The 23,053-nt window shown below is 55.2% G+C and overlaps 1 protein-coding gene across 1 annotated transcript in view; it reads left to right on the top strand.

Moving 5' to 3' along the window:
• The first annotated feature begins 591 nt into the window (after window positions 1-591).
• Klf13 (Kruppel like factor 13) overlaps window positions 592-23,053 on the top strand; it is a 40,790-nt gene continuing 18,328 nt past the window's right edge. The window contains exon 1 of the mRNA XM_042697364.1: window positions 592-1,741. Within this exon, the coding sequence (XP_042553298.1) occupies window positions 1,144-1,741 (598 nt within the window). The 5' untranslated portion in view covers window positions 592-1,143. The remainder of the gene's footprint in view (window positions 1,742-23,053) is intronic.

Genomic DNA, 23,053 nt, shown 5'->3' with positions numbered 1-23,053 from the left:
CACTGAAGAGAGCGTGGAGACGGCCAGCTGCCCCGGGCTCCGGGCGCCGCCACCGGGAACCCGGCAGCGGTGGGGCGCGGCGCGGCCCGAGTGAGTTCCGCCCCTGGGCGAGGCCGGCGGCCGGGCGAACGGCTGGAGCAGACACGCCTCCTCGCCCGCCCGAGCCCCTCGCGGGCGGGGCCGGAGGGACAAAAGGGTGCCCTCCCGTGCGAGCCCCCTCGGCCGCGGGGCTCCGGGCACAAAAGCGCTGGCAGGGAAAAGCCCGGCGGGGTTCCCGCTGCGGGAGCTACAGGCGACGTCTGGGGCGCGGCTACACCCCGGACCCGCCACCCTCGAACGTCGTGCGTCAGCGTGTTCCGCGCCCAGCTCCAATTTCCGCCCCGCCTCCCGCCGACCAAAAGGACACGCCTATTGGCGCGTTCAGGCCCACGGCCCCTTTGGAGGCTTGGATTGGCCTGACTGAGTACTCACGGACCAATGGTATCCGCCCGGGGGGCCCTCGACCACGCCCCCGCCGTCCTCCCAAGCACGAGCGCGCGACCGGTCAGACTCTGGTGCGCGCTCCAGGTTCCCCGCCCCCTTCGCGCGCGCTGCTCCGGGCGGCCGCTGCCGCCGCTTGTAACCTGCGCCGCCAGGATGTGGCTGGGGGCTGACGTCGGGTCCAGATGTGGCCCCGGCCACGCCCACCCCCGGGGTCGGGCCGCCCACACCGAGCCGCGGCGCGCACGGAGGCTATCCCGCCTGCCACAATGCGCGGGGGGAAGCTGAGGCCGCGACTTGACGCGATCGTCCTGAACGTCGCCACCCGACATCCTTAGGACAGGCCGGCCCCGAAGCCGCGCAGAGATCCGCCCCCCCCTTACCTCCTACTTCGTCCTCGTTTCCCTTCTTTCCGCCCCCACCCTCCCCTCCATGCGCTCACTCTCCGGTGCCCGGCCGGGCGGGCGCCTCGCGGACGCGGAGCCGCGCCGGTGACGGCAGAAGCGGCTGCGCGCCCAGCCTAGCCCAGCCCAGCCCGAGGAGAGGGCGCGCCGCGCCCCCGCCCCCCGCCCGCTCTCCGGAGGCCGTGGGTGCGGATGCGCCGCTGACGACTCGCAGCGACCAGCACTGTCGCCCTCCCGCCCGCCGGTCGGAGCCCGCAGCATGGCAGCCGCCGCCTATGTGGACCACTTCGCCGCCGAGTGCCTGGTGTCCATGTCCAGCCGCGCGGTCGTGCACGGGCCACGGGAAGGATCGGAGCCCCGGCCCGAGGGCGCGGCCGCCGCCGCCGCCGCCGCCCCCACCCTGCCCCGCGTCGAGGAGCGCCGCGACGGCAAGGACAGCGCCTCGCTCTTCGTGGTGGCGCGGATCCTAGCGGACCTCAACCAGCAAGCGCCCGCGCCCGCCCCGGCGGAACGCAGAGAAGGCGCCGCCGCCCGGAAGGCGAGGACCCCCTGCCGTCTCCCGCCGGCACCCCCCGCGCCACCCCCAATCCCGGAGCCCGCTTCCCCGGGCGGAGAAGGCGCCGCGGCGGCCGCGCCCCCCAGCCCCGCGTGGAGCGAGCCCGAGCCCGAGGCGGGGTTGGAGCCGGAGCCGGGACCTGCGGGGAGCGGCGAGCCCGGCCTCAGACAAAGGGGTCGGCGGGGCCGGAGTCGCGCCGATCTCGAGTCCCCGCAGAGAAAGCACAAGTGCCACTACGCGGGCTGCGAGAAAGTTTACGGGAAATCCTCGCACCTCAAGGCGCACCTGAGAACTCACACAGGTCAGTGGGGCAGCCCCGGCGCCCCGAGCGCGCCGGCCGGGGACTGCGCGAGCGGCCCGGCCACGCCCCCGGCGCTGCCCGCCGGGCACGGGGGTGGGAGGCCCGGACGCGGGGCAAGGTCGGGCGGTGGGCGATCGGGGCCTGGCCCCTTCCTTCCCACCCTCCACCCCGCATGGTTTTCCGAGAGGCGGTCGGCCTGGTTGCCGCCGCCGCGTGAGGCGGGTCCGGGTTTCTCGGAGTCGGCGCCCGCCGGGCGACCGCGCCCCCGCCGGGCACGCCCCCTCCCGGGCGCGCTCGGGCGGGGCCGCGGGGGTGGATGTCGTCATCCGGGCCGGGGGGGGGGGCGTACACCCCGCCCAGACTCGGGGTGGGGAGTAGAGGTGGCCAGGGCAGGTGCGCTTGGACTGGGTGGGGGGGCTGCAGGCGTCCCTCGTGGTGAGGGTAGAGGAGGGGGGGGGGACTGCCCGGGAGCCCCGACACCCGGGGGTGGCCGATCTCTCTACGCCGGGCTCCTCGCCCTCCCCTCCCCCGCCCACCGGGCGCGCGCCGCCGGGGAGGGGAGGGGAGAGGCGGGGCCGGCCCCGGCGCGCGGCGGGCGAAGTTCACGCGGGGACAGGGCTCCCCTTCAGCCACTCGGCACATTCTTCGCTCTCCTCTTCCTGTAATTTTTCCAGCGCTCTAAGGTTTAATTTGTCGTAACCAGAGCCTGCGGCGGCGCTGGCCGACGCGGGGGGCAGCCCCGGGCCCCCCCTTACACACACACACACACACACACACACACACACACACACACACTCACACCCCAGGTCCCCGCCTGCGGCTCTTTGTAGGAGCCCCCGCCCATCCGGCCGGCGGGGGCGCGCCCGGCTTGGCGGGGGCTCCTCGGGCCAGCAGCGCTTTCCAGGCCTACGAGCGGCCTTACCCAATACCCCTAGGTATCCACCGCCCTCTCCACGGGGTCCACCCCTCACCTGCCCCGGGGGTGGGGTGGGGAGGGCTGGATGGGAGCCGCCCAGGGCACCTGCCCCAGGGCTGGGCATCCCGCCCCCTCTAATCCACAGGCGCCCCCCCCCACGCCCCTCAGGGCGGCCCTGAGCTTTTGCGCGCGCGTGGTCCACGCTTCTGTGTAAGTTCCTCTCCCATCCTCCCTCCCCCGGTTTATTTTGGTTTTGTTTGGACCCAAAGATGCACACGTTTAATCGACGGCAGCTCTCCTCCCGCCTCTGGGTTTAAAAGGAATACTCCACGTCCCTTGTCACCCCCCCACCCCGGCTCGGCGCGTGGAGGAGGCAGGTTCGCGGCCCGCACGCAGGATACCGTTACCTTGTGATCGGGGAGGGGGGGGGGTGTTGGGCCTTCCCGTGGGTAACCTGCGCGCACGCTGAGTCAAAAGCAGAACCCGAAACCGAAGCCTTCCCGACCCCGGAGCCCAAGGCCCTTTTCTCGCCGAACTTGTGAAACTGCAGGTGGCCGAGGCCGGCGGTTCTGGGAATTAACTTTTCCCTCGGTGGGTGGCCGACCTCCCCCCCCCCGGGTCCCAGCCCCCCCCCCCCGCAGCCGCCGCCCGCACCACGTGGCAGGTGATGGGGTTGCGGGGGAGAGAAGGCCAGGCCGGGGAAGAGGGGAGGTTCGGCCGCCGGGTGGGTGTGACACACCGTGGAGGTGGGGCGCAGCCAGGTCCCTAACCTGGGGGACCCTCGAGCGTCCTGGGGAGGGGGGGCCCCGCGGGGCTGGGGCTGCGGCCCGCCCGGGGCGCCTGGCGGGCGGCCTGCGCTGCTGGGCGGGGAGCTCGGCGGTTGGGAAACCCTTTCCGCGGCCTGTTTGCAGGCGGCTTCCCACCCGACAGCAACCAGGGAGCCGACGGGGTGAACTGCGGGGGAGTTGGGCGCGGGGCGGGGCGGGGCCGGGCCGTCGTGGGGCGGGGCGGGCCGGGGCGATCTTCCTGATTGGTTCGCTCGCCCTCTCGGGCTCGGCTGGCCCCGAAAAAGCCTCTGCCCCTAGCCTGGAGGATTGGGGTGCTGGGGAGACTCGGAGCGCTTCTCCCGCCGTCGGGGTGCGATCCAGCCCACCCCGGGGGAAAGGAAACCCCAGGCAGGCAGAAGATGGGAGCCACGTCGAGCGCAGCCTCCAGCTCGCTCCCTGGGGCCGGGAATGCGCTCCGCCCTCCAGGTGTGCGAGGACCCGAGGGGTCCCGCCTCCCGGGCGGAGGCCGGCGGCGCGGCCTCGGGGGAGCCCGGGTGGGAAGATCGCCGACTTCTCTAGGCCCCCGGGTGCCGATCGCTACCCGGAATCCTCGCCCGGAGCTGGGAACTGCCTTCTGCGTGCCACCCGTAGGGCATCCCGCGCACCTGTCTCCCCGGGGTGTCAGGTTCTGCCCCGTGGTCCCGGGCACTTCTGGGAAGCCCAATTCCAGCTCCTGCCCGGAGGCGCAGAGCTCAAGTCACAGGCCTTCCCAAGGAGGAGGGCTTGGGGGGGGGGGGAGGAAAAGGGACAAGCCGTCAGGCTGGCCCCAGGAAATGACCCGAGACGCCCACTTCCCTACAGACCTGGCTCTGAGGTGGCTGTGGTGTGTGGTTTGTGGGCCATCGAAGTATTCTGAGGGTCCGGCTCTCGGCAGGCCTTGGTTGAGGTCATGGCCACACTTTTCTCCTCCACTAGGAACTCCTCCACCCTCCCTGAGGAACCATGGCGATGTTGTGGCATGTGTGTGTGTCCGTCTGTCCGTCTGTCTGTCTGTCTGCGAATAAATATTAAAACCACTTTAGCAAGCAAGGGAGTCAGCAGCTCTGTTTACCTCGGTGACCAGGACTGGCTCCCAGACCACTCTGCTGCCAGGTGATAGCACCCCTGACCACTGCGCCAGTATCTGGGACAAATGAGGCCCCGCGAGTGAAAACCCTTTGAGAAGTGCAGGGGTCCCCAGGCCAGGGCTGTCTCTCTGGTCTCCTTCCCCCACCCCCCCAACTCCAGGGACAGCTGCTAGCCAAGAGCAGTGTCTTAGCACTAGTGGTCCCTCCCACTTTCCTAGTAGTCATTGGGTGCCTGATTGCCCTGTCACATTTCCGTAATTGTTGGTGTTAGGGCAAATGCCCAATAAAACAATGAAATAAACATTACAGCTTAAGCCACTTGTTTGTTTAACAGGAACTTCTCAGCCCAGACTTGGGAAATACACTAAGCCTGGCATTAGGTAGTAGTAGGATCAGGTAGGTGGACATTTTGAGGGAGGGTAGGGGGGATTGCATATGGAAATTTGAGGACTTCCAGAGATTCCAGCTTTATCTTGGGAAATGGCGGGGTTTGGTGGCCCTCAGTGAAATGGTCAGATACACCATGACTACGTTCTCCCCTATTTGTTCCCACAAAGAACTGTTTTCAGCATGATGCAGTATCGTTTCCCTTAAGGTACAGGGAGCCGTATCATCTCTGTAAGCCTCCAGAGAAAGGTGGACGCACTTCTGCAGACTCTTGAGTGAGGTTGGAGAGCCTCCTGTTTATTGTGGAATCTTGTATATTTGTACTGACTGGCCCAGACTGTGATCCTCCAGTTTGTACCTTCTGGGTAACTAAGATGGCCGAGGAAGACCATTCTTGTTAGCCATTTCCTGTGATAATTTGGGCGAGGTTATTCTGACATGTTTCCTGTGGCCCTTCTTGTTCAGGTAGTCTGTGATACAGCCACCTAGGAAGGCAGCCAATCAGAAAGCAAAGCCAGGTTCCTTGATGCCCAGCACAGGTCTAGGGACACAGCCAGGCCAGCAGCTCCTACTCCTGCACTGCTTCTCACCAGGCTACCTCCTTGTGAAACCCATCCATGCAGAAGGCTGTGAGCAGAATGCTTGCAGGTGCCCTCCCTGGCTAACTATCACTACTCTGCGCCTGCGCCCCGTTTTTCCAGACCTGATTCACGTGCACGCTTGCCTGTACGTCCATGGAGACATTTAAAAAATGCATGAGTAGGCTTCCAGCAAATAGATGCCACTACAGCTTTCTGTTTGCTTCCTTTGCTTAGAGGAGACAGCTTTATTCTTTTTCATGGCTGTGCAGTGTTCCAAGGTGTGGATGGTTTTTTGGTTAGACTGTAACTTGTGTAACCTCCAGTTGTGTATTGAAAGGGCAGCCATATTGCTGGACTCAGGTGACACTGTTGTGTGTCTGACTTGGTACATGGGAGTTGGTGTTCCTGTAGGATGGAAACCTGGTAGTATGATTAGATTACATGGAGCAGTTCTTGATCCTCTCCTGTACTGAGGGAGAGACTCACTGTCTCCTCTGACTTTGTGTGTGTGTGTGTGTGTGTGTGTGTATGTGTGAGATAGAGAGAGAGAATACTAGGATTAGAGTAAGGCCTCAAGCTTGCTTGGCACGCACTCTACCACTTAAACTATACTCTCAGCCCTTTTAGCTTTAGTCATTTTGAATAGAATCTTGTGATTTTTGTATAGAATGCCCTGGACAGTAATTCTCCTGTTTATACCTTCTGGGTAGATAGGATAGCAGGCATATACCTCCTGGCCCAGCTTTATTGAGTGAGATTGGGTTTCAATAAGTTTTTGCCCAGATTGGCCTTCAACTACAATCCTTCCTCTTTCTGCCTCCTGAGTAGTTGGGATTATAGGTGTAAGCCAGCATGCCAAGAAGTACTGGAGTTTTTTTTTTTTTTTAATTTACTGTTATTATAGAGGTGATGTACCAGGGATTAGTTACACAAGTCAGGTAATGAGTACATTTCCTTTTGTAAGGTGTCTTCTTTTCCCTCTCTTTCTCCCAGTCCCTCCCTCAGTACTGAAGTTTTGAACCAAGGGTCTTGAGCTTACTAAGAAGGAGCTCTACCCCCCTGAACAATGTCCTCCATTCTACCCTCTTGACTTGTAAAAAAGCTTTTACTTTGGCACTCTGGTATTGTCTATACATTTATCTGAATTAGGGAAGGGAAGGAGACCAACAGAATGGTGAGACAAAGGACAAGGGGGAATGAATGCAACAGTGATACTCACAAGACAATGTGTTGGAAATGATCTGTACAACTTGGGGGGGGCATTAGAGGGGGAAGGAAAGTTGAAGAAAAATGAGGGAAGGGGTAACAAACTTGACAAGAACTGTGCTCATTACTTATGTAACTGTAATCCCTCTGTACATCACCTTGACAAAAGAAATAAGTAAATAAGTAAAGATTAAAAAAAAGTTTTTAACTTCTCCTTTTGCACTTAGAATCAGGGTCCGTATTGGGACCATTTATAACAACACCCTGCAAACCACTGATCCTGTGTGCAGGGCTGTCTGTCCTGCCTGTGCTTAGCTGAAGCTTGCCGAAGTCTGGGAGCACTAAGTGATTCCTGGGGGGCTGGGGTAGCACCAGGTCCCTCTTCCCTCCCTGGCTGCAGGCTGCCCTCCTGGTGGCAAGGCAATAGGTCTGAGCTCTCACTCACCCAGAGGCCTGGAATCCGGGCCAAAGAGGAGATCTCCAGACCTTCAGAGAAGTAAGTACCTGGGAGTCCACCCACCACAGAGCTGAGGCAGACTCTTGGCCCCCTCCCTCGTGTTTGCACCTTGCATCCTGTTTCATCCGGTTCTTGGGGGTGAAGCAATTCCTAGAGAGTTGGGTGGAATACCCATATTCTAAAGGTGTGGAGGAATCAGGCTCAGTCACTAATATGCATTGGGGTGTGTGTGTGTGCACACGCGCGTGTGCGTGCATGCATGCGTGCATGCGCAATGCACCTTTAAATATGTTCCTGCGGGACAGGCTTGGGGCATTTGTGGAGAGGCTTGGCGTTCTCCTCCTGCAGTCCTGAGCCTCCTAATGGCGATAGTGAGATACCAGCAGTGTAAAGTGCTTAAGAAGGCAGTTAAAATGTTTCTTAAAATAAAAACACTCAGCTCTCAACCATATCTAAGACCTCCAGATTGCGTGCGAGGGGCCTGGCATTAGTTTATACAGGGTTATTTAATCTGCAAAAGGGAACGCAGGAGATAGGCCCCCGTGGTTATCTTCTCTGCACTTTGTTTTCTTCAGTACTGAGACGTGAAGATGGAATTTTATGTCTGCCAGGCACACTTTCTACCTCCATCCCCAGGCCTCCCCCCACCCCCTCCATTTTGAGACAGGGTCTTGCTAGGTCGCCCAGGCTGGGCTTCCATGTCAGCGCTACTGTTAAATTATGAATTCTCACATAAGGTACCGAAGGCTCACCTGGGTCAGGAGCGTGACCCAGGTCTCACAGCAAAGGAGGGTGGAGGAAAGTTTGCACCTAAGCAGCCATGCTCAGTTTGGATGGACCCAAGTTGTACTCTTTGCCACCCTCCTCTCTGAATCTGCATTCCGTCCAGGTGGCACATTGAGCCAGGTTCTCCTGGTATTAAGAGGGCTGCATGTTGCTCCCACATGGTAATATAGTAGACTACTGCTATAGTACATCCATTCCTCGCCTAGATTCCCTTTTCTCACTTTCCCCCTTCCTCTCCTCTTTCCCCCCTCTCTCCTTCACTTCCCCTCTCCTCTTTCTTCCTCTCTCTCTCTGTGCTGGTCATGGGACTTGGAACTCAGGACCTGGACACTGTCCCTTAGCTTTTTTTGTTCGTGAATAGTAACTCTCCCTTGAGCCACACCTCCACTTCAGGTTTTTGCTGGTTAGTTGGAGATTGAGTCCTTCAGATTTGTCTGTCCCAGCTGGCTTTGAACTAAGATTCCTCATATCTTGGCCTGCGAATAGCTAGAATTTCAGGCATACTGGTACGGGGCCTTCTTCTGTCTTTAAATATTAGGTATGATGTAGTAGTCTCTGTCCAGTTTTCCCTAGTGACTCCTTGAATGTTACATCCCGGGTCTGGTTAATCACACATTGCATCTGGTTGTCCCGTCTCTATGGTTTCCTCTAGTCTATAATGGGCATCTTTGAGTCATCTGTTAGGTTGCTACTTGAAGGATGGAGGCCGGTTGTCCTGAAGACTCTGCTACAGTCTGCATGGATCTGATGGCTGTAGAGCTGCAGCTTACACTCTCCGGTCAAATGACACAAGCGATGTTGGGTGCACTCCAGCTATAGCTGAAGGTGGTGGTAGGGGGTCCGGCAAGGCGAATTTGACCCCTTGCTGGATTCAGAGCCAGAGTGGTGTGTCCCTGCTCTAGTGGGACATTTCCTCTTGATAATAATGCATTGTGCTAGGGCACACATGCACCTGCCATCTTTATATAGTTGCCCACTTGTATGCCCGTGGTTGGTTTTTGTTTCATTTTCCAACTTCATTGACTGGATGTGTTGGGGTTTTGAGATGCTGCATTAGAAATCTTTTACAATCAAAGGACAGCTTGGGGGGAGGGCTTAGGCATGCTCTCCCCTAAACAAAAAAGATACCTTCATTTTACTTTGAAGATGTTTCATTTAGAGCTAGCTCATGGGTCGTTGTTCTTGGTCAGCCCGGACAGATGCTACTGCCACCGATGCCCTTCAGGTCCTGGTGAATCTCTCCCAGGCCCTCATGAAAAATTGAGTACTGGTCTGAGCCCACGCACCTGAGGCGGTTTTTCTTTTCCTTCCACGGCCACAAATGGGGTTATTTTCTTGAGAAATCGGCTTCCTGTTAATGTGAGAATCAATTTCCCTCCGCTTGGTGGTTCAGAAGCAGGCGTGACCAGGATTGGGGTGCCGGAGACAGCTGCCACACAGTCCCCAGCGTGGGAGGTGCCAGCTCTAGAAGGCTTTGGCCACTCCTGTTGCATAGTATAATGGAGGCGTGAACGCTGGCTTTTTAACTCTTGGCAGGAGTTGGCAGGAATTGGACAGTGGGCTGGTGTTAGAAGATAGAAATGTTCACTCACGCAAACACTCTGCCCTTTGGGGACACACATACACACACGTATATACATACGTGTGCTGTACCCAGGCATGTGGGCAATACGCAAATGAGTTGATTTAACTATGCATGTTTCATTTACATACGTAAACAACAGGGTGTCATCCAGACCTACAACATGGCGGCTGGTTGCATCCTCTGATTTCTAGTTCTGTTTCAGTTCTTAGGGTCCGCCCACACCCCTAGCAACTGTGCAGACCAGCTGTGTGTGAGTCAGGTTCTTTGGGGGAGGCATGGGGTTCCCTCAGTTGGAATGAGAGCTGTGACAAAGCTGCTCCTCATTTGCCCCACCCCCAACCCTCAATTCCCTTGCTGCTTGTAATGGTCTGACTCTTGTGTCTCCACCCTGTGTAGGTTCCCCTCCTAGCTCAGGACCATGAGCACCATTTGCTGTTGGGTAGCGTGTGTGTGTGTGTGTGTGTGTGTTGGGCTAAGTGGGGCACAGTATGGCACCAAGGGCCAGAAGCACAGCCTTAACAAGTTCTTTCTTCTTATCTACACTGTCATGGACAACCAAACGGAGGGTACTTTTCCATATTTTTTGGTGGTGGTGGGGTGGTCTGTTTATTATTCTCCTTTTTTTTTTTGAAGTTCATCATACAAAAACACTTGCTAACCAGGAACTTGGCCACACTCTGTGGCCATGAGCCAGTCTGTCCCAAGGTGACCTGCTTGGAAAAGCTCAGAGGCTTGATACCTCAGATTAAATGTCCCTGTGTGGCTGCCACAGGGGTGTGGCCTGCTCCCCATGGGTGCGTGACCCTTGTCCCTGGGGCACAGGGCATACAGACTTACCTCCTTGGGGCTGGAGCCCAGGGTGCATCATGAAAGAGCTGTGCAAGACATGGAGCTTGAATTTAGAGACCCTCCCTTGAGCTTGGTGGGGTGTGTGTGTGTGTGTGTGTGTGTGTGTGTGTGTGTGTGTGTGTGTGTGTGTGTGTGTGTGTGTGGCTTAATGAGAGATTGCATGAGTAGCACAGTAGGGGTGTTCTGAGTTTGATCCCCAGCATTAGGAGGAAAAACCAAGCCATTCACTGAAGAGCTCAGTGTCTGTGTGCTCCTGTCTTAAGGGGGCATCTGAAGATGGACCTCTGCCATATGCCAGTCCCTGTGAGCACAGGCCAGTTGTAAAGAAGTGTGGCAATGGATAGAGCGTTACCAGCTCACCCTGTCCCCCACCCAGGTCTACAGCTCAGATGAGGGAGGAGACAGCGTATTGATGATAAAGTAGACTGGCCAGTGGCAAGAGGTAGCCTCCTCACTCCTTTTGGGAGGGTTGACAGGGGTGTCAACCTTCTGTGTTCCAGCCTTTCTCCCATACAACAGTCTGTGAACATGGCGACATACTCAGAGGATTCGGGGGCAGATCAAGGTTCTTAGGGGCTAGAATGCCTGCTGGGGGAGGAGTTAGGCTGTGGAGTCGGGGAGGGGGGACACCCATCAGTCCCTCCTGGAAATCTTTCAGGTATGTAAGTGGTCTAAGGAGGCTTGAGTCCTTCTTCTTGGGCCACACCTGCATGTTTGTAGGACGTACGATAAAGCCAGGAACGTTCTCCTATAAATTCCTTCCTTTGCACAGTCTCTTCATCTGCCCTCAAGTCTGTTATGTGTATATGTTTGCTAAGAAGAAAAGGAACTTGGTTTGGAGCTAAAGGTAGAAGTTAAAGCAAGTAGAGGAAGGTTGTCCAAAACATTGGGTGCCTAGTGGCTTACACCTTTAATCCTCAGTACTCAGGAAGATGAGATCTGGGGGTCACCATTGGAAGCCAGCCCATGCAGACAAATGCACGAGACTCTTATCTCTAATTAACCAGTAGAAAGCTGGAACTGGAGCCCTTGCTCATGCGGTAGAGCATCAGGAGTGAAATAAGTAAGCCAAGCAAGAACTGGAGATCCAGAGTTCAAGTTTCACTATCCCCTCTCCCCCCTCCCCACCCCCAACATTGGGGGAAAAAAAAAAACAAAGAAGAAACTTGTGTGACTGCCCCCTCTGGCAGAGGCCAGCAGGGCAGGCCAGGGCCTCACATGCAAGGGATGGTCAAGGTGAGTTAATGACAGAGTCCTCAGCCTTGTGAGGTGTGCTAAAGTGGCAGCCTGTGGTCCTTTGGCAGGCTCCCCACCCATCTTGGTCCTTGGACTCGGCCTCTCCGCTTTTCTAATCTGCTGCTCCTGCCTCCCCACCCCCACGGCCTTGCCTGGTTTGCCCACTGGCAACTGTGGCTTGTGATTGTATCCGGAAGTTCCTCTCCTCACAGAGGTCTCGCTCAGAGAGATTCAAACGTCCTGTCCCTTGCATGCAGCGTGGCTGTCTGAGGGAGGGTTCTGTCTGTGAGTGTTCTCTGTCACGGGCATGGCGCTGCTGCGTGGGCAAGAAGAGGGGTAGTTGTCTTGAATTACTATAAGGCCTGCAAGACCAGGTTGGCATCTACTGGACGGGCTGGGTGTTTTCCTACGGACAGACGATGCCAGTCTTTTTTGTGTGCTGGCCTTGGGGCTTGAATTCAGGGCCTGGGTGCTGTCCCTGAGCTTTTTTGCTCAAGGTTGCCACTCTACCACTCAAGCCATAGCTCTACTTCTAGCTCTTTTTTTTTTTTTTGGTAGTTAATTGCAGATAAGTTGCACCAGCTCTTGCCCAGGCTGGCTTCAAAGTATGATCTTCAGATCTCAGCCTCCTGCGTGGCTAGGATTACAGGCGTGAACCATCAGTGCCTGGTTATGCCAGTCTTTTATGTTCACTTTCTTGGAGCTTTTTTGAAAGCTACAATCTTTACTTACCTCTGTCTGATTTTTCTCCTCGCTCTGAATGAAGAGCACATTTATCACTGTACATGGTCTCAAAAGGACAGTCACTTTTTTTTTTTTTTTTGGGGTCGGTCGTGGGGCTTGAACTATGGGCCTGGGCACTGTCCTTCAGCTCTTCACCTCAATGCAAGTGCCCTACCACTTGAGCTACAGCGCCACTTCCGGTTTTCTGGTGGTTTATTGGAGATAGGAGTCTCATGGTCTCTCCTGCCCGGGCTGGCTTTGAACCGAGATCCTCAGATCTCAGCCTCCTGAGTAGCTAGGATTACAGGCATGAGCAACCAGCGCCTGGCAGGACAGTCATTTTTGTGTATGTGCGCGTTTATGTGCCCACATGTGCATGTGAGTATGAATGTGTGTGTGTGTGCGTGCGTGCGTTCGTGTACACACGTGCGTGCGAGCTTGTGCCTGTGGTCACCCGAGCAGCCAGCTCTCAGGACAGTGGTGTCTCTGGACAGAAGCCAGAGGCAAGATGTCTGGGGGGTGGTTCAGGCACAGCACAAATGTTTTCTGTTCCTGGTGCCTTGAACCTTAGGGGGTTGGGGGTCACATCTCTGAAAGGCTGATTCCCTGCTCCAGAAGGAAAGTGGGGAGCACTGTATGCTCAGGCTCAGATGGAATTGGAACCCTGGAGCCTGCTCTGTAGCTCTCCTGTCCTCCATAGACTGAGGCCTAGCAGCCTCTGTGGAGTCCTTGCCTGGCCTGGTGAGTGTGAGACCTGCGCTCTTCGGCTCTCTGCCTCTGGGTTTGGCCTGGCTTTACTCTCTCCTCCTCTTTGTTCTGTGAATCTGGGCTGTCTAACCAGCCTTCAGGATGAGCCAGCCAGGAGAGAGGCTGCAAGGAGGGCTGGAGGAGGGAAGAAGAAGGCTCCTCTCCTTTGTGTCATTAGGCAACTCAGCTGTGGTGAGGGAGGCTGTGGCTTCCTCCTTCCGCCCTCAGGGGACACCCTGGCACGAGTCCCGTGGGGTATTAGGAGGAGGTGGCTTGGTTGGTCGCCATCGGGGTCCTCCTACACGGCAGAAGTAGAGGTAAACATTGGGTTGCCCTGACAACCGAGCTGCTCCCCCAGCTCCCAAGTGCTCTTTGGGAGAGAAGTTCTCATTGTCTCAAGTTTCCAGGATGGGTTTCTATTTTGATGATTTTTTTTTTTAATTAGCTAGTATGACTAAGATACCAAAAAGCCTGACCCGGTTCCTATAATTTCTTAATAAACATTTATATTCGCTTTATAGGAGGTGCGTTTCAATGATTCATTGACTTTCTCCCCTGGGACTGTGGCAGGGCTGGGTGGGCAGGAGCAGCCCAGAGCCTCTACCCCTGCCCCCTGCCACTGACAGCTGGCAGAGCCACAGGCTTGGGGAGACCTGGCCGAGGTCCAGGGACTTGGGAGCGCTTACGTAAACACCACACCAGGATTTTATTGGCTTTGAGGCTGATTAAGTTCCATGGAAATTTTTGGGGGAGCGAGTTCTCTCCTCCACAAGTGTCCAGGTGCCCAGAAGTGGAATTCCCAGAGCCTAAGGGCCACCTGCCCACCCCAGGCCCCGCCCCCTGTCCCAGGTCACGGTGTGAACTTGTTTTCTGCCTCTGTGCAGGTGGTATTCCTGGCTCCCCCGGGGTCCTTTCTCCCCCTCCCCTCCCCTCCTCTGGGAAGGTCCCCGTGGGAATGTCCCAGGCTGTGGGTGGGACTCAGCCGCAGGTTCTGCCACCTCAGCTCCTGCAAGGCTTCCCTGCTGTCACTGGAATTCCCTTGTATGGAGTCACCTGCCACAACTAGGAGCCAAGCTGCCTGTTGAAGAGAACAGGCTCATTCATGGGTGGCCAGTAGGGCTGACCCAAGATTGCCCTGAGGATGGTAAGTTGTGAGCCCCTCTGCACAGCTGCCCCAGGGCCATTTCCCGTCTTCATGATGGTAGTCCAGGGCCTGCCAGGCCCTCCTGCCCATAGCAAGGAGGGCTGAGCTATCTGCTGGGCTTGATGCTGCAGCATCAAGTCCAGTCTTTTGTGTGTACCAGCCAGAAAGCAGCTCCCTGCCCCTCCTACTCTGCCTAGCCATCACTACAGGAAATGTCCAGATTTGCTCTGTGTGTGTGTGTGTGTGTGTGTGTGTGTGTGTGTGTGTGTGTGTGTGTGTCTGTGTGTGCGTGCTCGCGTGCGCGTGCACGCTAGTTCCGAGGCTTCAACTTGGGGCCTGGGTGCTGTCCTTGAACTTTCTTTTCTTTTTTTTGTTGTCGGTTGTGGGGCTTGAACTCTGGGCCTGGGCGCTGTCCCTCAGCTCTTCAGCTCAAGGCAGCACTCTACCACTTCTGACTTTTTCTGTTTATGTGGTGCTGAGGAATCGAACCCAGGGCCTCATGCATGCGAGTCAAGCACTCTACCACTGAACCACCTTCCCAACCCCCCATGAACTTTCTTGCTCAAGGCTAGTACTCTACCACTTGAACCATAGTTCCGCTTCTGGCTTTGTTTTTGGAGATAAGGGTCTCAAGGACTTTTCCTGCCTGGGCTGGCTTTGAACCCTGATCCTTAGCCTCCTGAGTAGCTAGGATTGATTGCACATATGAGCCATCAGCACCCGGCTTGCCATGTTTGTTCTTAATTAATTCTTGGGTGTGAGCTTAGTAGCTTTTTCAAATTTCCTGGAGTGCTGGATGGTGCTCTTAGGGGTCCAGGCCCCAGGTGGAGGGCTGTATTGGGGGCCCCTTCTCTACCTGGATGTCTGGCAGCCATATTTCATCCTTTCCCTCTTTGTAAGAAACAGACCTGCTAACACAATCCTCTTTAACAATATATGCAGAACTGATTGATTTGATGAAGACTCTATAGTACTGAAGAAAACACTCAACTTGAAGATACTGATACAGTATTGAAGGTCCAAAACACAAACACATCTGGGCACTTTGTGTTGTTCATCTTGGGCTTTGGCTTTGGGCTTCCCATTGCTGCCTCTTTCTGGCCTGCTATGTGGAAGTTTGGCTCCATAGATGTATTCTCTAAGAGCCTCTCAGTGTTTGATTTTTTTTTTTTTTAATCAGAGAAAGACTTTTTTGTTTGCTTATGCCTTGTTGTTTAAACAGACAGACAATATGGCATGTTGAGGAGGGTGCCTAGCTTTGGAGGAGTGACAGGCTGAGCAGATGGAGGAATGGACAAGGTACCTGGGGATGTGGCGATTTGTATGCAAGCTGTGTGTGAATGTGTGTGTGTGTGAACTTAAAAAACTGAAGGAACAGAATATCAGGCCTTGCGATATTGGTCATAGACTTTTTGAAGGGAAAGACAATTCAGAGTTCCTGCTTTTTGTTTGTTTTTTGCTACTGAGGCTTGAATTCAAGGTGTGTGCACTGCCCTTTAGCTTTTTTTGCTCAAGGCTGGCACTCTACCATTTGAGTTGCTTCTGGCTTTTTGCTGGTTTATTGACAATAAGAATGTGGCTAGATTTTCCTGCCTGAGCTGGCTTTGAGCTGTGATCATCAGAACTCACCCTCCTGAATAGCTAAGATTACAAGTGTGAGCCATTGTCTGTGAAATACTCATCTGGAAGGTGCAGAGGGATGACCGGGGACGGGGTTACCAAAAGTCCATACAGATTGCAAGGTTCTGTAAGCATCCTGTGGTTGCTATGGAGACCTTGTTGCTGGGTGCTGAGTTGTGCTGACTAGGGAAGGCCGGTCCCATCTCAGGTGAGCCTCATCTGTTACCAGGTTACCAAGCCCTCCCAGGTACCAGCAGGTTGTACCTAGCCACACTAATTACCAGAAGCAGCTGAACTGAAACCTCAAGGGGAAAAACTTGGTCACCACTCCTGGACAAGGGAGTGGGCTGAGGGAATCTCGTCCTGCAGGTGCCCACCTCCCCTTGCAAGGTCCAGACGCCATTTGTAGCTGCAGGTCTTGCCAGCTGAGAATCAGGCATCCTGTTTTCACAGACTAGCTCTCCGCCTCCCCTCCACCTCCCCACCCCTGCTCCAGAAGTACCCCTTGGGGGTGGAGCCCTAGCCCTCTGGTCTCTGCTGAAACAGCATCCTTTCTTTCTTTCTTTCTTTCTTTTTTTTTGTCGGTCATGGGCCTTGAACTCTGGGCCTGGGCGCTGTCCCTCAGCTCTTCAGCTCAAGGCTAGCGCTCTACCACTTGAGCTACAGCGCCCCTTCCGGTTTTCTGGTGGTTTATTGAAGATAAGAGTTTCACAGAGTTTTCTGCCTGGGCTGGCTTTGAACCGAGATCCTCAGATCTCAGCCTCCTGAGTAGCTAGGATGACAGGCGTGAGCCACCAGCGTCTGGCTTCAAGCAGCATCTTAAGACACGAACAGCCCAGGGAATCCCATTAACCAGTGCTGGCTATTTTTATGGCTTGCCTGGGCGTCTCTGGTTTTAGCAGGCATTCTACTTCTTGTTTACAGGAGTAACTGCTTTCTTTTCGTGAGTTTTGGGCCATCTGTGGTCGATTTCTACATTCCCCCCACCCCCATCCCCCCGCCGCCCTTCTTTCTGTTTTTGGAACAGCCATCCTGTGTTTGCAAATATGAAAACTGTTTCCTAAAGGGAAGCACGGAAGCATTCTTGAGGCTGGGCTCTTCAACTGTGAACCATGTATCTCAGTACCCCCCCCCCCCCCCCCAGCCTTCCATCTTCTTGTAAGTGTCTTTGGTATGAAAATGCTTCCTGTGTGGTCTGAGGTGAATCTCTTGAATGACAATAAATAAGAGCATGGCCTTCCTCTGTCTCTCCCCACATCTGATTGTTCCTAATCATACCTGTGCATGTGCCACCATGTAGAACCCACTTACTCGGTGGAGGGGGGGCGAGGAGGCTCTTTCTAGGGTGTGAGGTTTCTTGTCTTCCCACACTAGCCAGGCCCTTTTGCTTGGACACAGGAAGATACTGAAGCTTAAGTGCATTTCCGGGCCTTGCTCATGTGATCTTTCTTGGGGTGGGGGGGAGGGGGTGTTTCTCTTCTGCAGTGGTGCAGCCCCGAACCAGGGTGGAGGAGCTGTCCTCACCCTGGGAAAGGAAGCAGTGGCAGGGCCCACGGTAGCCATGTGAGGATGTCTTGCCGGCGGGTGCTCTGATCATGGGTAGAGAAGCAGAGGCTAGAGGCTCACGCAGGATGGACTCCTACCTCCTCAAGGGGATCTTGCATCTGCCGTGTACTGTCCCAGGCCTCTGTGCTCCTCGGCACCTCTACAGAGATGCGGGGAGCTCTGCTTCCAATCTGTATAGTGAAGGGAGAAGGCTTGGAAACCAGGGACCTCCAGCTCTGCCCTTGTGTGAGGACCAGCAGGTGAGGCTGGCAGGGACAGCCGTTGGTCAGCACCCTGGTGCAGTGTAACTCGACCTGGATTTCATGTTAGGAGATGCTTACCAACCATGGAAAATGGCCTGGAAAAGCTTTCTGCTTAAACTGCTGAGCCCCAGCCAGCTCCCACACTCCCAGCTGCCCATACCCCAGCAGGCTTGATCTTGGTCCCCCCTGCCTTCCTAGGTCCTGGGGGGCTTCTGACTGTGCCCTTCCCCCGTGACCCCATGGGGAAGGTCTCTAGAAAGGCCCGAGGGTACCTTGGTCTCTAGTGCACAGTTCGGCATCCCAGGTCTCAAAAGGCTGGAAAAGGGCTGAGGCTTCTGCCTCAGTGTTGGGGAGACTGGAGGAGCAGGCCCAAGGCCAGCCCACTTCAGCACCTCTTCCTGCCCACTCCTGTCCCCCCAGGACCTTGTGTGGCTGTGTGTAGCCTGTCCTTCCTGCTGAGGCTTCACGCGGTTGCTTACAGAGGCAAATGGGCCACACATGGCCCCTGGCACCTGGTCAGCAAGTGTGCACATACCATACTTGTGCACAAATGGCCTGGCTGCCAGCAATGACTTTGGCCCTGGGGGATGCCCGTTCCCTCCCCCTCCCCCATCAGCCCCTTCTAGTTAGCCAGGTACCTGTACTCCAGACTTGGCTCCTTTATGCTCTGGTTGCTGGTCTTGCTCCTCACTTCTCTTCATGGCCCCCCGCTGGATGTGTCACCCACTTCTTAGGAGCTGAGCTGGCCCAGCTGAAGGCCGGGGGCGGGGGAGGGGGGGGGTTGGGGAGGCAGTGTGGCTGGCATGGGATTGTCCTAAGAATGTGAGGAATGAGCCCTGGTTCTGGGCTCAGTTGATTTTTTTTTTCCCCTCCCTAAAAGCATTAGAACCTCCCCCCCCCTTTTTTTTCTTTTTTTCTTTTCTTTTCTTTTCGTTTTTTTGGTGCCAGTCCTGGGCCTGGGTGCTGTCCCTGACTTAATTTGCTCAAAGCTAGCCTTCTACCACGTGTGTGTGTGTGTGTGTGTGTGTGTGTGTGTGTGTGTGTGTGTGATTAATTAGAGATAAGAATCTTACAGACTTCTCTGTCCAAGCTGACTTTGAACCACGATCCTCAGATCTCAGCCTCTTGTGTAGCTCGAATTACAGGCATGAGCCACCAGTGCCCAGCTGCATTAGAACCTTTTAACAGAATCATATGGAATACAGGATGGAGATGAACAGGGAAGGATCGCTGGCAGGGGAAAGGTATTGTGATCATGCCCAGGGCTGCCTGGCACTCCACTCCCTCTTTCCCCCACAGTCTGTGGCCAGCTGGCTGTGCTGTCTCTAGACCGGTGTATGGCCCTCTCTGTCACTGGTGTGGAAGGGAAGGAGGCCAAATGAGTAGCTTAGAGACTGAAAAACAGTAGCGTGCGGGCGGTGGGCGAATCCTTGGGCTGGGAGAGCAGGATTTGAAGGGAACTAGGGTCAAGGATGGAGGAATACGGGCCAGTGGTGGGGTATGGCTGACCTGATCAGTGGTATACACTAGACCTGGCTTACTAATGTGATGTTCGTGGGGTGTGAGTGGTCAGTTCTAGGGCTGTTGATGCGGGGTTTCTACATTTATGTTCTGCGTGCCAGGTGGGGCCTGGCTATGGCTGGTGCTTCTGTTCCTGGAAGACAGGCACCTGGTGGGCCTGTCCTACACACTGTCCTGTGGGACTGGAAGGTCCCGGTTGCCGCTCTAGCTCACCCAGCCTGCAGGTAGGCAGGCAGTGTCTCTGGCCCACATCCTAAGAGAAAGTCCGTGAGTGACTGTGTGGGGTGGGTGGGGTTGAGCAGGCGTGGAAGGGAGCGCCTGTGTCCTGGGTGCTAGAGGCACATGAGTGCTCAGAGCAATGCCCCTGCCGTGTCCTCGTGTACTGGGGCAGCGCCAGGCTGGGAGCCCAGGGCTGTTGTGAACAGAACACTGGGTCAGTGATCTTGACATTCTGGGAAAAGCTCCCATCGGCGGCGGCTTCTAGAAAACACCCTTTTTTCTTTTCTATTTTTTTCCTCCCTCTGAAACGTGTAGCCTTCCTTCCCCTACGGAAGGACAGCTTTCCAGAGAGGGTGTCCCTCCCTGGCCACAGAACTCCAGGCAAGCAGTGCTTGTTCCCTGACCGCCGCCCCCCAACTCTGTATCCCTTGCTGTCCATATTGGATCACCCTGGAACCCTTAGCCTGAGCACCCCCCCCCCACCCCGCCCCACAATCCTCATTCCCAGGACCCAGCTTGGCCTTACCTCTTCTTCCACCTCTACATCTTCCTGGATTCCTGCTCAAGTGGCACCTCTCTGGGCCCAGGGGCTTCTAGACTAAAGAGTCCAAAGCCTCTTGCTGCCCCTCACTATTCCAGCCTGTGCCCAGGGGCATAGGGTGGCTCAGCAAGTCTGCTCTCTTTCGGAACAGCTGTTCACATTTTACGTAGGCATCACCTTCAACTGGAAGAAGAAACGAAAACGAACCTGCTGTCAGCTCTTTCAGTTTCCCTTGGTGGCAGAGCAGGGCTCCCATGTGCACCTGCGAGGGCTGGGAAGGCCCCTGCCTTACCCATGATGCTCTGTGTTCTAGGGACTGAGAGAAGTTCTGCTGCCGATCTCTCAGTAGCTAGGGCTGGATAGGGGGGACAGAAGGTGGGAAAGAGAGAAAAGGGAATAGCACTGATTTGGGAAAGACTATCGCCTCCTGGTCTGTGGGGCCCTGTGGCAGCCTGCAGGTGGGGTGGCCTTTGAGTTGAGACCCACACCATAACACATGGGACACGAATGCGTGTTCTTGGCTATCCTGACGTCACACCCCAGAGGAGCCTCTCTTGTTTGTGTCCTGGATCTCAGCGCTTGTGTTTCCTGTCTGGCTTGGCCACTCCTTGTGACCCTGCCCTCCCTCGTCCAGGATGCTTGGTCTTTCTGGACACATTCATGTCTGAAGGCTGGTGGCAAACACTGGGTTATTTTGCTGGTGGAGGAGAGGGGAAAATGCCCAGGACTCTGGAAGTAGGGTACCGTATCAAGTGGGAGTCTGAGCTAGCCTAGTCTCCTATGTCTTCTGTAACACCTGACATGTGCTCACATGTGAGTCCATGATACACATACACCGGTGAACACATACACTGGTGGACACATTTTTTTTTAAATTGAGAGTGGTGCATTTATTGCAGATGTCTAGCTAATACAGAAATGCCCAAAGAGGGTGGAAGGCAGCTTTTTTTTTTTTTTTTTTTTTTTATTGTTTTTGCTGCTGGTCCTGGGGCTTGAACTCGGGGCCTGTGGGTAGGTGTGGGCCAGGGCCAAGATCAGGGAGGATGGAGGCCGGCTGGAGACTTCAGATCCCTGGGGTTGCCTCAGGCCTGTTTCTCCTGGGCCTAGGCAGGAGGGTGGGTTCCAGCGTCTAGTGAACTTGGGTGTGAATGAATGCAAAGCAGCCAAGTTCAGATGTCCCTGGAATTCCACATGAAGTTAAATGGTAGAATGTGATCAGCCATGTGTCCTTGGCTGAACCAAACATACTCAGGAGACTTTGGAAGCTGCCAAGTTCTCATAGCAGGCTTCGGAGAAGTGAACATTTTTATGGTTTGGTGTGTTCTCAGCAGAGAAGCCCCTGAGGAGGGATGGGTCCCCCGGCCTCCGCCATCCCAGGACTTACAACGTGACACGTGACTCCTGTTCTCAAGCTTGTGTGCTGCAGAGTGGGAAGGGGTCGGGATCTGCTCTAGTCCCTGGGACATCATCAGCCCCCTGGACTCAGATCCTGCACAGATAGATGAGTTTTTGGTTGGGCAGAGGAGGGGGTGAAGCCATCCCGACAGCCACTCAATCCCTAGTAGTCTGTTGTTCAGAACCTGGCTTGGGCTGAATGAGAGCAGCTCTCTTAGCCAGGTGGGTGGACATCTATCTGTGCACTGATCTCATTGCAGATCTCAGAAGTGCAAGTATGTCCCATTCTAGGCCAGGGCGCTCTGGGGAAGTCAATGCTGTGATCTCTTAGGTTCTGTCTACATCCAGTGCTTAAAAACTGGCTTGTAGGACATTAAGCCTTGGATCTTATCTAGAGTAAAGTTGAGGAGACCCAAGGCTTGGTTCTTTGCACAGGCTTCACCTGAACACTATGTGTTCAGAGAAGGCTTAGTTGGGTGCACGAGGTGGCCTTGGGCCTAGCCCCTCTGATCTCAGTGGAACCTTGGTCCAGCTTTCAGGCCACCAGCATCTCAGTGCACCTTGGGTCTAGAAGGGTTGCCAGTGGAAGAGGCAAGACCCAGCCAGCTCTGAGATGATCCTATGGCTAGGCCAGACCCCGGCTTGCCACCCACTGGCCAAGGTTCCATCAGGGTGTAGCAGTAACAACTTCTAGATGACACAGAGCCACCATTCCTGGATCGTGTGGCAGATTCCAAGTTGAGTCAAGGTCTGTTGTCCAAGTCAATCAGAAGGAAAATGCATGCTCAGCCCACACAATATAGACTCACTTTGGACATGCTAGGATGGGTGTGTGTTCCCACTTCTCTGTAAGACATTGCCTTGCTGGAGAATTCTTGCATTTGATACTGTTTTTGATGTAGATTCTGATATAAATTCAACATGTTAATGAAAGAAACTGAAAAGTATGAAGAGAAGAATTAATCAGGAGGGAAATAAGTAACTTTAATGGTGGGATTATTATTAGAATTATTATTGTTGACTATGTAAGGAATCAGACCCAGGACCCTTTGGATGCTAGGTAAAGCATTCTACCACAGAGCTACAACCCAGCCCCATTTCCCCTTATGCATGTTGTAGTATTAAACTTGGGATTGCCCATTGAAGTCATTTTCTGTTCTCCATTTTATTGGCCAGGTGCTTGTGGCTTATGCCTATAACCCTAGCTACTCAGGAGGCTGAGATCTGAGGATCGTGGTTAAAAGCCAACTTGGCCAGGAAAGTCCGGGAGACTCTTATCTCCAATGAACCACCAGAAAATTGGATGTAAAGCTGTGGCTCAAAGTAGTAGAGCGTTAGTCTTGAGCAAAAGAGTTCAGGGACAGCACCCAGGTCCCCAGTTTAAGTCTTGTGACTAACAAAAAAAAATTATAATCACATTCTTTTCAAGGTACTAAGTAGATTCTAATTTGTGTGCTTATCTATTTATTTTGGTCTGCTGGAAATAGAAGTCAGGGGCTTACCCATGCCAGGCCAGTGCTCCACCTCTGAGTCTCACCCCCCCGCCCCTAGCCCGGCCTTTTGTGGTTACCCTTTATGTCTTTATGAGTGTTCATCTCAAAGCCTTTTTCTCAGGTTGGATAGCTCTGGCATCCCCAGCGATTTGCTCTTCTGACGCCATCAGCCATCCCTCTTTATTTTCATAGAACTCCTGGGAG

Source organism: Dipodomys spectabilis, unplaced genomic scaffold (genome assembly GCF_019054845.1).
Source record: "Dipodomys spectabilis isolate Male_0828 unplaced genomic scaffold, ASM1905484v1 ptg000219l, whole genome shotgun sequence".
Lineage (NCBI taxonomy): Eukaryota > Metazoa > Chordata > Mammalia > Rodentia > Heteromyidae > Dipodomys > Dipodomys spectabilis.
This window is presented reverse-complemented; position numbering and strand designations above follow the sequence as displayed.